Here is a 13,333-nt window from a genome sequence, read left to right as displayed (position 1 = left end):
TTCTGTAAGCAAAGCAAAACTGTTTATGTGAAAAACTGTAAAATATAATTTCCGTGTTCTGTAGAATATAATTTCAGTGTTCTTTTTACATTTCATAAGAGTAAAATCCTTGTAGGAGTAAATGTATCCAAGCTTCTGACAGATGTCACAGATGTTTAACTTATTGTTGTTTACTTGTAGTGTACAATAAATAATCAAAAACACAGGATTATTGTGCAATGCTTCATTACTCATTAATCTTACAAATGTTGAAAGGTAAAAGTGTTCAATAAAATCCTAAATATTGCAAAATGCTGTAAGAACTCTTCTTTTGCTGCTTTAGGTCACATCCCATTATATTGACTACTGTACACACACTAGTTAATATTTAAGATACAAAAAATACTGGTTTCTGTGCATGCATCTGCAGTGAAGGTGTGTGTTGTTTTGCCATGCAGCTTTTACTTGCTTAGGCGCAGTCAAGCACTCTTCTTCATTTTGCCTACCATGAAGTCAAGCCAAAAAACAAGAAAAGAAAAACGATTTTTCTGGTATCTGAACTATAACAGTTCCCTGAACTACCTCTGATAGTGTCCTCATCATCATAACATTCCCTTTATTTATGATTAGTTATCTTCATCTTCAGAGGTGTGGGTGACAGTTTTAGTGTTTGCTTTAAAAAACAAAAAACAACAAAAACTCAAAACAAAAACTTGAAATATATATATTCTATATACATATATAGAGATGCTCACTCCTGATTGGACACTGAGCTGCACCACCTTCTCCTTCACTCCTCCACCTTGCTGTCCTCTGTGCTCTCTCTCCTCCATCTCCAGGGAACAAATCAGAGTCTGAGCACCAAACCTGTGGACTGTTAATCTGCAGATAAGAAGGAAAACACACAGAATTCTCATGTTTGCCATTTTTCATACCGTATTACTATAGTATATTAGTTTACCAGTCCAACAGATTTATTTTCCCAAATGGATCATTTCAGCTTTTGCCACACTGGTCCACTTGATTGTCAAAGTGTATTAGCTCTTTATTATTTCTTTCTTTTCTTTACTTTGAAATGATTACAATCAGAACGGACAGGACTGGGGATGGGAAAGAGAAAGATGAAGAAAAGAGAAGTTGGGAAGATGCTCAACAGAAGGAGATGGAAAGCAAAAAGATAGGAGAAGAGAGACACAGAGAGAGAAGACACTAAAAATCTGTTTGATCACCTGCTGGAAAAATAAAAACAAGCAAAAAGAGAAAAACACAGTAGCGAAACCACAGCAAAAACCAACATAAGCACAAGTTATAGTAAATAATAAATATCTCCACATCCCGGAAGGGCCTGATCGAGCCACAGGGGCCATAAACTGACAGTTTATTTATAACTAGAAATAATAAAGCAGTTGACGTGTTTCAGGCTGTGACTTTTAGTATCTGTTGGTACTTCATCACTTTGAATAAGTGTAAGTCAACACCAGGCCGCACTTTCAGTCTTTCCATTAAACAAATGAACAACAATCCCTTGTTTTCACCATTAAACAATAAAATATGCTTCTTGACTCCTTGATGCAGGTGCCCACCTACGACCTGGTTTATTAATACTAAGCTAAAGAGGAAAGCAACTCACTGTAGTTCTCACAGCTCAGGACAAGCAGACACCTGATGTTGAGTGACTGAATGGAACTAAAACAAGAATTCATAATTATGTTTGTCTGCCATGAACACGTGATGATAAAACTCTGCATATGCAGTCAGGAGACTGATGACCTGTGAAATGAGCTGTTATAAAAGTGCAGATATGTGTAAACATTGATCAGCATTTAACATCCAGGATGGAGCAAAACTTCTGACCTGCATGTATGAGAACCTTTAATCACATCATCTTTGTAGTGAAATAGCTGATGACTCATTAAACGTTTCCATGTAATTTATCCACAGTGAAAAATATTCACTTTGCTGGATCTGAAAATCACGTGTTCATTTCATTAGACACTAGCAATACCATTAAACTGGACCTTATCATTATCATAGAGCACTAAATGTGAAACTGTGTCATATAACAATCATATATATGTAATATGTGTTTGCCTGAATCTTCCAGCACAAACAGAAAGACGAGCTGTTGTCTGAGTATCAACACAAGTACACACCAGAAATCGTTCAGTAAAGACAAATTTAATAAATGAAAGCTGGTGAGAGGGCCTTTGATGTTTCTCTTTGGATCATCCTGTTGTTTGTCTCCCAGTGTCGTTACTGCTCCTCTCCTTTCAAAGACAAACACCAAATAACACCAAATGAGAGTGAATCACTTCAGAAACACTCCTGGTTATTGTGAGCAAACGTCATAACATGATGAATGTATTTACCATTTTACTGAGGGAAAATCTTCTGTGTGGAGTTTCTTCTCATCTTGGCTCTTTTTCCTGACATTTAGAAACAAGAGGCAGAAAAGAAAGAATAAAAGTTAAAACCTCAACAATTTTTTTAATGTTTGGGATGTTTTACAAACAACCTTAAACACTATTTACTACTTACCACTTTGTTCATTCTTGCTGACGTTCACTCTCCTCATCTTCTCTCTAAAGGACAAATGACAGAAAAGAGGGAATCATTTTAGTAACTTTATCAACCAGGTGAGCAGAATTTTAGATATTTATCAATATTCTGATTAAAAGCAGAGTGAATACTTATCTTTTTACGAGAAAGGGTTCAATCCGTCCTGTCTTAGGTCTTAATGTCACCTTGGCTCCTCTGTTTTCTCTGAAAAACAAAAGACAAATGGGAAGAAAAAAATTAGTAAATGATTTCAGCAACTAGAGGAAGTGTTCACTGAGGAGGAGCTGTCATAATAATATAAAATCAATATATACTTATCTTTTTTTTAATGACAGTTTACAGAGCACGCTGGCTTCGCTCCTCCCTCCGCTCCTCTCTGAAAGTTAACTGGATAAAGGATAATAACAATTAATAACATCATCAAAACAGACAAACCTGAAAGAATTGCTGATCAGAGCTGTGACAGAGTCACAGATTAGTTGGATGTATACTTATCTTTCACAATGAGAGCGTTTGCATAGACGTCTCTTCAGGTCTTTTTATTGTTTTCTTTCTGGAGAGGAAAGTGATGAGACTGATGAGGAAATACCAAATACAAAGACTGACAAAGGGAACTGAAAAAGTCTAACCAAAACCTATACTGGGGGAAAACTGTAGGAAACAGAACTACTGAGGCAAGGAAACACGAGGGGACGGAGACTAACACTCTGACAAGGGACAAAGGGAGACTGACACAATATTTACACACAGGAGGCTGATTATGGGAACTAAGGACACATAGAAACACAGCTGAACCGAATAAGAAATGAACAACAAGTCGAAACAAACTCTAATGACAGTTCAACCAGATTCTAAACACAACAAATAACTTTCAGGATGTTTCAACAATGTGTAAAATGAGTTCTTATCTTTTTTTGTGAGAGGGCCTTCAATGTTTCTCTTTGGATCATCCTTCCATCCATTTCTTCTGCTTAACCATTGGAGCCATCCCAGCTGTTATGGGGCCAGAGGCGGGGGTATAACCTGGACAGGTCAGTCTAACACAGAGAAACAGACAACCATTCACACTCACATTCAACCTAACTGCATCTCTCTGGACTGTGGGATGAAGCTGGAGTACCTGGAGGGAACCACAAAGGCGCCAGGACTGTCTTGCTCTCAGATGACGCCCGTTCACGCTGCTCTGAAGACCCTCAGTTGTCTTTGGATCAAATAACACCAAATGAGAGTGAATCACTTCAGAAACACTCCTGGTTATTGTGAGCAAACGTCATAACAAGATGAATATATTCACCATTTTACTGAGGGAAAATCTTCTGTGTGGTGTTTCTTCGCAGCGTGACTCTTTTGCCTGACTTTTAGAAACAAGAGGCAGAAAAGAAAGAATAAAAGTTAAAACCTCGACGATTTTCAAATATTTTAGGACATTCTTTTAGAAACAACCTTAAGCACTATTTACTACTTACCACTTTGTTCAGGCTTGCTGACGTTCGACATGCTTCACTGTATATTATAATCTCAAGCGCTTCCTTGCTTGAGTCGGGCTCCGGATGCTGCTCTCTTCCTCCACCTTCCTCTTAGCACGCTTTGCCGACATATTTAGAAAACGGCAGAGCACCGAAGTGAGAACTCTGCCGTCCGCGCTGTAGTCTGTTACTCTCCAGCGGTTCTTCATCTCAGTGTCCTCTGTTTGGTAAACAGTGGAGATGACTCTGGTGACGGGGAGGCCGTCGACAGTCAGGGTGCGGACACAGTTCCTCCGATCTGCCTTCAGCACAGCAAGATCTGCTTTCTCTGGAAGAACTGGAGTCAGGAAGCGTGGATGAGAGCTGGAGCCCGCAGGCGGCAGCATCATGCCAGCTGGTGAGTCCGTAGGAGGAGAAGGAGTGGTGTTCTCTCTCTGGCTCTGCCTCACATTGACAAATGGTGTCGTCACCAGGTCCCGGTGGAACCATCCTTTAAAAGGTATGCAAGGAAAGTCCTTGGACCCAGTCACCAGGTTATGGTAAAGAGTGAGGACCAGGTGAGGCATGGAGTTCAGATGCCTCCTGCTCAGTTCACGGTTCCTCAAGTTAGTGACGACCATCTGAGGTGCAGTGACTGGACTCACCAGATCAGCTACGAGAAAGCAAAGCGTGCGTCTACGTTAATCATGTGATCACACAAATTAAAGCCTGAATTTAAATTGTCCAGACATGGCTTTACATCATCATAAGCTCTTCCACACACAAACAGTAAGAAGCTCCCAGCAGAACTCATTGTTTATGAAAGCCTTCACATTTTTCACCTGGTAAAAGTTTTCATGTGTGTAAGGCTGCGTGGATTTTCACTGAGGTTTTAATACGCATTCACATTAAGGAGTAATATCTTCATATTAGTTGAGCATCGATATTTTGTGGATAAAGCAGCTACATTTAGGTGAGAAACCTCCCACCTCCTTATTGCAGGCACACACTGTTTCAATCTCAAACTCATCCTGCGACTCTGTGAACTTTTAAAACTCCAGCTTCTCCAGCTTTACACATTCACAATCTATGAAACGTTCACGTATAACTCAGCGCCAGCGGCCCAAACATGTCAACTCAAACCCTCTACATGCAAAAACGGCCGCGCGCTGACGTCAGCGTCCTCCAACGCCTTAAGTCGTTAGCAATTAAAAAAAAACATGGCGCCATCTTTATAGCGTACTGGCACATGTTAAAATTGATGTTACTCAAGTATGAAACATCTCATCCTAAATGTTAACACTCATGAAGTCCTACTTCCAAACAATAAAAGACAAAAATCTAAGTTGTATTTGTTTGCTAGCACTCTGACATATTAGCCTGCTGTACTCACCATAGCGTTGATCTAACACCTCCTCAATGAAAAGGGAGAGCAGGTGCATCTCGCGACTCAAGTTTGAAGAAGTCATTTTGCAAATCCTTCTTGAAGATTTTCAAACGTTAGCTGTAGCTTGAAAAATCCGAGTTTTCACAGCACTAGTGGGAAAAAGCTCCTGTTTGCGCTCAAACGTGAAACCCGAATTCCACTTTTGCCTCCTGCTTTTATACCTGCACTCAAACACGTCATCATCACCATGACACCCAGGGTCACCGAAAATCAATTTTATTTATTTAAAATAAAGTTCGTCTAATTATCATAGTTTTTAAAATATATATATATATTTCTCATTTTATTTTACTGCTTTATTCATCCTTTTTAAAAAATATATTGCCAAACTTTGTCGTTTTAATTCTTTAAAAAATCATTAATTCACCAGTTTACAAAAATGAAGATCGATATCTGAAATTTAAATGAATAAATAAATAATTACAATTGATAATGGGTTTTTAGCATTAAAGAATGGTTTTTCAGTGCGCTTTAAATGTTATCAGAGCCGATGTTGTGCCAAAAAGTGATCGCAGTCCAAAAAGTGATTTACGGTATTGAAACGTTTGTTTGTGTCATGACATTTGTAAACAGTTGATGTTTAAGGTGCAGTTCATGTGGAAGCCAGAGGAGGGTGGTGTTGTGCGCATAATACAAAGTGATGGCGAAACCTAAAAGACGGTGTCATGTCTGCTCCCTGAAGCAATCTCATAACAGTTTCAATCTATTTCAAGCCAGTTAGCACATTTCTGTTATGAAGTGCAATCATTTTTTGGCAGTAAACTTAAATCCTTTTATTATGAATATCACATTCTCAGATTTTCAAGAGAGACCAGACCAATAGGACAGCAGAAATCACAAAAATAAATAAATAAATAACAGTTTTATAAAGATTAAAACAGTTAAAAAATGACTGGAATGATTATGATGTATAACACAGAATATGTACAATAACAGAGTTATAAACACACCTAGAACACACGTGATACTTTTATTTCATCTATAACCTCTGTGCAAATTTTGTTGACTGCAAAGTGTTTATGAATATGTTTTTAAAAGCTGGTTATCTGACTGTCAGTTAATAGCAATTAAAAAGAAAGCTGATTTTTATTTAAAAAACCCTGAAAACATCACACCTCTGAAGTAACACATTGTGATTCATGTACAAACAACACACAATTATTGTAGATTCTTCAAAGCCTCCTTATATTCAACACTTGGGTAGGTGGTGTTACACATGCCCTCACAGCACCGGCACATCAATCCTCCTGTTTTCACCTTGTCACCTTCATTAAGCTGCTCTCTTTCTACAGAAGGCCCACCGCATGCATGGGGGGGGAGGGGGGGGGGATACCGTGGGCCAGGGCTGTGGCATCTAATGTCTGGTTGTCAGTGTCCTTTGGAAAAGCAAGTGATTGTCCTCAAATCAGATGTCCCAGCAGATTGATCTAGTTTGCCATGCCGGCAAAAGACCAATACACCAAGACAAACAGCCATTTATGCTTTTTACACAGACAGCCCATTTAACCAGGGAACTTGACACAATGTATTTTTTTTTCTATTTAACTAGAAGAATTGTTGTACCACACATTAAAGTTTCAAATCAGTGAAAAAGCAATCGTGCCAAAGAAATGTCATGTGTTTGTTTAAGATGACTGCAATTATGGTATTAACAGAAAACACACATCTCTGTCTCTTTTCTTTTCTGTTTAGTGTTCCACTTACCTTCTAAACTCAACAAGTACTTGCACAATCCTGAGGTTTTTAGAAAAGAACATCTCAGATTAAATAAGGAGGGGATACAGACATTAAAACTAACCTTTATTACTATGATACAAAACAATATTAATGAAGTTGTTAAAAGTGGTACTTCTTACACACACACACACACACACACACACACACACACACACACACACACACACACACACACACACTCGGCTCATTACAAGTGTTTAAAAGTTTGAGTTGTCTGAAAAACTAAAGAAAGAAAAACACAAAAATGTTACAATACAAAAGTTGGAACTTTATTAACACACAGAAATACAAACTGATGGGTTGATAAATATCAAGAAGACAGTGCATTTCACATAAAGACTGTGCATCATTTTAAGATGAAAAAATGCAATATGGGGTCAGCCAGAGGATTAATAATCAAAACTAAGGGATTCTGATATTAATACTGCACCGCCTCCAATCTCACTATAAGTTACATCTGTTGAACTGACTTCTTGCTAGCATTTCCAAGGAAGTCAAGATGAAAAAAATAAAACCTAAAAACAGAGGGTCCAATACATTTAACAGGAATTTGTCAAAAAGAACAACAAAAGTACTGACTGTTAATTTTTTATTTTTGACCCTGTAACTCAGTTATTAGTTTGAAAATAAACGTTTGTATGTCTTCAAAAAATACTGTAAAGCTGTTGACTCTTAGGGAGTCAGGAGCTACATGACAGATGTTATTTTGAATGACTTGGATATTTGCTGTTTACCAACCGTAAGTCTGCACAACAGAAATATTGTTCTGAAACACATTAAAATACACAAGTGAAAGATGATATCTGTAATTAGAGCTGCCACGATTAGTCGAAGACTCACGATTTTTTATTTTATTTTTTTTAAACTTTATTTATCACATTTTAAACATACAGTCAAGTAAAACAGGGATCACATAAAAGATAACATTGTGGTAGTACAATGAGGAACAGAAAGAGTGACAAGGACAGTGAGACAAAAGTGAGACAAAAAATAAAATAAATTAAGGGGAACATAAATAAACAAAAGTTTGCAAGAGCCAAAATCAAGTTAGCAGTTTCAATCGGTTATAGATGTTAACAGTCTTGAGAGCCTTAGTGTTTTTTGATGAGGAGATTGTCCTTATATATTGTGCAAGTTCCATTTTTAATCCAAGAAGTTCAGGCTTTCTGCCGAGGACTTTGCTTTTGTGTATATGAAATTTTGCCAAAAATAAAACCAAATTTATAAAGAAGAAAGCATCATTGTCCTTGTCTTTAAAATTATAATAGCCAAAGATAACATCCTTATAGTATAGTTGAAGATTAGGGAGAACAAAGTCAGTAATAAACTTGTGGAAATCCTTCCAGAATTTACACGTAAATTTACATGACCAAAACAGATGAGAAACTGTTTCAGGTTGCTCTTGACAGAAGGTACAATGTACATTTATTTCAGCCATAAATTTGGACAAATATTGTTTGGTAGGGTAAAACTTATGAATCGACTTAAAGGAAATCTCTTTAATTTTGTTTGTTAAGAAAAACCTTTGTGGTCAAGTCCAAACTTTTTTCCATTCAATATCTGTTACAAAATTGGCCCAATAAAATATGGCTGATGGAACAGAGACCATTGCATCCTGAAAGAGAGATCTTATTTTGGTATTTATAGACTTATGAGAGGAAAAGCAAACATTGCCAAGAGAAGAATGTAACACATCCGGGGGAGTGACCTGTAGTGGAGCACTGTGGGAGCATCTGTGTAACATGGACAGACCAGATGGGATGGCATCGAACACTATTGAGAATTCTTTAGGCGTTATCGGTACATCTCCTGAGGAACTCAGAGTAATTATAAAAGAGTCCATCTTCTCTATATAACTGACTAACCAAGATTATTCCATTATTAAACCAGTTATTTAAAAAAAAAGTTTTATTTTTATAAATAATATTGCAGTTATTCCAAATAAAACAGTTTTGTGGAGAGAAATTGTGTTTGTAAATCAGCGCCCATGCCAAAAGAATTTGTTGATGAAAGTGAGAAAGTTTCAGTGGTATTTTTGGAATACTGTAATTGCAGAGCAGTAGGAAGTTAAGGCCGCCTAAATTAGAGAACACATGATGTGAGATAAAGTTCCAGATAGAAGTGGGATTTCTTAAATACTTTTTAATCCAGTTTATTTTAAAGGTGTTGTTAAGAGCACCGAAATCAATAAAATTTATACCTCCTTTATCGACTGGGAAACACTCTGTGAGCCTCACGCCGAGGACATCAATGGGCTTACTGAGTGTATCACAGACTACATAACTTTCTGCACCGACTCCATTGTTCCAGCTCAGACTGTTCATTGTTACCCAAATAACAAGCCGTGGGTGACTAAGGACATCAAAGCCCTCCTCAACAACAAGAAGAGGGCTTTCAGAGGGGGCAACAAAGAGGAGGTGAGGAAGGTCCAGGTGTTACTAAAGGACAAGATCAGAGAGGCTAAGGACAATTACAGGAGGAAGCTGGAGTGGAAACTCCAGCAGAACAGCATGAGAGAGGTGTGGAGGGGCATGAAGACCATCACTGGATTCAGGCCAACCAACAGCAGGGGAGCTGAGGGAGGTGAGAATAGAGCCGACGAGTTGAATCTGTTTTTCAATAGATTCGACACCACAGTGTCTGCTCCCACCCCCACAACCTCACCTGCAGTCAGCCTGGAATCCAGAGCCACACCACTGTGCCAGCCTCTCTCTTCACATGTTGCCTCCTGTGAGATTCCTGACACCCCTCCCCCACCCATCACCTTCACTCAATACCAGGTTGAGATGCAAATGAGGAGACTTCACTCAGGCAAGTCTGCTGGACCAGACGGAGTGAGTCCCCTTGTCCTCAAGACCCGTGCCCCCCAGCTGTGTGGAGTCTTTCATAAACTGTTTATGCTGAGTCTGAGTCTGCAGAGGGTCCCGGTGATGTGGAAGACATCATGCCTCGTCCCTGTACCAAAGACGCCTCGTCCCAGTGGCCCCCAGGATTACAGGCCCGTGGCACTGACCTCCCACATCATGAAGACCCTGGAAAGGCTCATCCTGGACCAGCTGCGACCCATAGTAAGACCACATCTGGATCCCCTTCAGTTCGCTTATCAGCCTCGTCTCGGAACTGAGGACGCCATCATCTACCTGCTCAATCGTGTCTACACCCATCTGGACCAGCCGGCGAGCACTGTGAGGGTCATGTTTTTTGACTTTTCCAGTGCTTTCAACACCATCAGGCCAACGCTCCTGGGTGATAAGTTAGCAGCGATGCAGGTGGATGCTTCTCTGGTGTCCTGGATTGTTGATTACCTGACAGGAAGACCACAATATGTACGTCTCCCACAGTGTGTGTCTGACAAGGTGATCAGCAACACAGGGGCACCACAGGGGACTGTCCTCTCCCCCTTCCTCTTCACCCTCTACACCACAGACTTCAGCCACTGCACAGAGACCTGCCATCTTCAGAAGTTTTCTGATGACTCTGCGGTGGTTGGATGCATCAGCAGGGATGATGAGACAGAGTACCGGGCTGTGGTCGACTCCTTTGTTACGTGGTGTGAGCAGAATCATCTGCAGCTCAACGTGGCAAAGACCAAGGAACTGATCGTGGACTTCAGGAAGACCAGGAAACACTTGACCCCTGTTTCAATTCAGGGGGTCAGTGTTGACATTGTGGAGGACTATAAATACCTTGGAGTACACATTGACAATAAACTGGACTGGGCTAAAAACACCACAGCACTTTACAGGAAGGGCCAGAGTCGTCTCTATTTTTTGAGGCGACTGAGGTCCTTCAACATCTGCCAGAAAATGCTGGGGATTTTCTATGAGTCTGTTGTGGCCAGTGCGATCCTCTATGCTGTTGCATGCTGGGGGAGCAGGCTGAGGGTCGCAGATGCCAACAGACTTAATAAACTAATCCGTAAGGCCAGCAATGTTGTGGGGATGGAGCTGGACTCCCTCAAGGTGGTGTCGGAGAGGCGGATGCTGTCCAAGATAAAGACAATGTTGGATAACACCTCCCACCCACTCCATGACATGTTGGTCAGTCACAGGAGCTCGTTCAGTGAGAGACTGAGATTACCGAAAAGCACCACTGAACGACACAGGAAATCATTCCTGCCTGTGGCCATCTCCCTGTACAACGCATCCACTTAACACACTGTTTGCTGCTACAACTACACATGTTTCTTTTCCAACTATTTATTTATGAGTGACTTATGTATGTATGTATGTATGTATGTATATATATATATATATATGTATATATTGTACTATTCTTAGTTAGTGTATTGTCTGTCTTGTCTTAATGTTGGTTTAAAATGGAGCACTGTAACAAAAAATAATTTCCCCCAGGGATCAATAAAGTATTCTGATTCTGATTCTGATATGAATTTAAAGCTACTGATTTACGCAAGTAGTGAGTTTTATTTTTCCATAAAAAATTGTATAATAATTTGTTAATTGACTTACAGGTTGTATTATCAACATGTAGTGACTGGGCAGCATAGGTTAGACGGGAGATACCTTCAGCCTTCGATAGCAGAACTCTACCCTTCAATGACAGGTCTCGCTGTAGCCAATGATTAAAGATTTTTTGGGATTTATCTATAATAGGAATGAAGTTTGTGGAGCATCTGGATTGCTCATTTTTTATTATTTGAATTCCAAGGTATCTTACAGAGTTTCTTACAGGTATTCCATGAATTGAAGTTGCTAAACAACTTTTAACTGGTAAAAGTTCACATTTATGCAGGTTGAGTGAAAGTCCGGAGGCTTTAGAGAATGGCTGTATATTGTTAATGGCCACTGAAACTTGCGAGGCGTCTCTGAGGAAGAGAGCTGTATCGTCTGCCAGCTGACTTATGAGTATTTCTCTGTTAGCAATGACCAGGCCTTTTAAAGAACTGAGTTTAATGTGTGAATTAAGGAGTTGCACAGAAAGAAGGAATAAATATACGGATAGGGGGCAACCCTGCCTCGCTCCACGCTTTAGAGAGAATCTTGGGGAAATACCAGTGGCAAGCTTTATGGAGCTGTTACTATTGGAATACACTGTCCGAACGGCATTACAGAAGGACTGACCAAACCCAAATTTATTTAAAGCAGTAAAAATAAACTCATGCTCTAAGGAGTCGAACGCCTTGTAGAAATCTAAAAAAAAGAATAAGACTATCATCCTGTACAAGTTCTGGGTAATCTATTATGTCTAAAATTAATCTTATGTTGTTTGAGATATGACGATTCTGCATGAAACCAGACTGACTCTCATCAATAACTTGATCTAATACAGGTTTCATTCTATTAGCCAGAATTTGTGCCAATATCTTATAATCATTATTCAGTAAAGAGATTGGTCGCCAATTGTCTAAGAGCAAAGGATCCTTTCCTGGTTTTGGAATGAGGGTGATCAAACCTTGACATAAAGTGGGAGGGAGTGCACCTCTATCCATACTTTCCTTAAAAACTTCTAAAAGAAACGGGGCTAAACTGTCAGCGAACTGTTTGTAAAACTCGGCAGTAAGGCCGTCAGTTCCAGGTGATTTGTTAATCTTTAGATGTTTTATAGCATCTGCAACCTCAATCAAAGAAATTGATCTGTCGCAAAGCTGACTATCCTCCTCATTCAGCTGAGTAATTTTGTCTAAAGAATTTTAAAAAGTCAGACAACCTTCAGGGCAATAACTAGAAGAATAAAGTTTGCAATAAAAGTTTGAACAATATTTTGCTATGTGCTATTTGCTATGCTCATCTAACCTGTGCTGCAGGTCAACCAGTTCTATCTTATCAGATTCACTGAGGGTGTCTATTGGTTTGGAAGTAAGGCATATGATCTTTTGTATCACTTGCGTCTCATCAGATCTTCTTTTTTTTGCTAAATCACTGCTATATTTTCTAAAGAATTTTCCAATTTCATATTTCAAAAGTTCCCAGTTACTACAAAATGTATTATTTGTGAGAGCTTTACTCCAATAAAGTTTAATGAATCTCTAAACTTCACAAATCACTTCTTTATGCTCAAGAATGGTACTATTTAACTTCCAGTAAGAGGTTTTAGTGATTAGGGAGGATGACAACGGGATCGATAAGCTAACCATTTTGTGGTCTGAGAGTGGTGTAGGATAAATATCCGTTTTAACTTTTTCTAAATCTTATAAGATAAGCCAAAA

The 13,333-nt window shown here is 39.2% G+C and overlaps 1 protein-coding gene and 1 long non-coding RNA gene across 3 annotated transcripts; both read right to left on the bottom strand.

Moving 5' to 3' along the window:
• Positions 1–169: 169 nt before the first annotated feature.
• On the bottom strand, positions 170–2,488 carry LOC146692978 (uncharacterized). 2 transcript variants are annotated; one of them, XR_014915324.1, is made up of 3 exons: positions 2,349–2,429; positions 2,133–2,246; positions 170–861 (listed from the first exon to the last, which is right to left on the bottom strand). It is a non-coding gene; the product is annotated as an uncharacterized LOC146692978 (long non-coding RNA). The 2 variants fall into 2 exon arrangements; XR_014915323.1 differs by lacking the exon at positions 170–861 and having other exon boundaries at positions 2,139–2,246; positions 2,349–2,488.
• A 32-nt stretch (positions 2,489–2,520) lies between these two features.
• On the bottom strand, positions 2,521–5,609 carry LOC146692977 (uncharacterized). The gene is made up of 5 exons (XM_085433277.1): positions 5,377–5,609; positions 4,005–4,656; positions 3,833–3,893; positions 3,659–3,739; positions 2,521–3,575 (listed from the first exon to the last, which is right to left on the bottom strand). The coding sequence occupies exons 1-2, from the start codon at positions 5,450–5,452 to the stop codon at positions 4,049–4,051; spliced, it is 684 nt and encodes a 227-aa protein (XP_085289403.1). The 5' UTR covers positions 5,453–5,609; the 3' UTR covers positions 2,521–3,575; positions 3,659–3,739; positions 3,833–3,893; positions 4,005–4,048.
• Positions 5,610–13,333: the final 7,724 nt, after the last annotated feature.

Source organism: Copadichromis virginalis, linkage group LG15, assembly GCF_057382275.1.
Source record: "Copadichromis virginalis isolate Kocher_CV1m ecotype Utaka linkage group LG15, C_Virginalis_male_GT1.1, whole genome shotgun sequence".
Taxonomy (NCBI): Eukaryota; Metazoa; Chordata; class Actinopteri; order Cichliformes; family Cichlidae; genus Copadichromis; species Copadichromis virginalis.
Note: the sequence above shows the minus strand (reverse complement) of the source record. Positions and strands in the feature narration are given on the sequence as shown.

Excerpts from the sequence above, each read along its gene's own strand:
- LOC146692977 (XM_085433277.1), bottom strand. The coding sequence starts at position 5,452 with ATGACTTCTTCAAACTTGAGTCGCGAGATGCACCTGCTCTCCCTTTTC. Across the intron at positions 4,657-5,376 it reads GGTGTTAGATCAACGCTATG|CTGATCTGGTGAGTCCAGTC; the intron begins GTGAGTACAGCA and ends GCTTTCTCGTAG.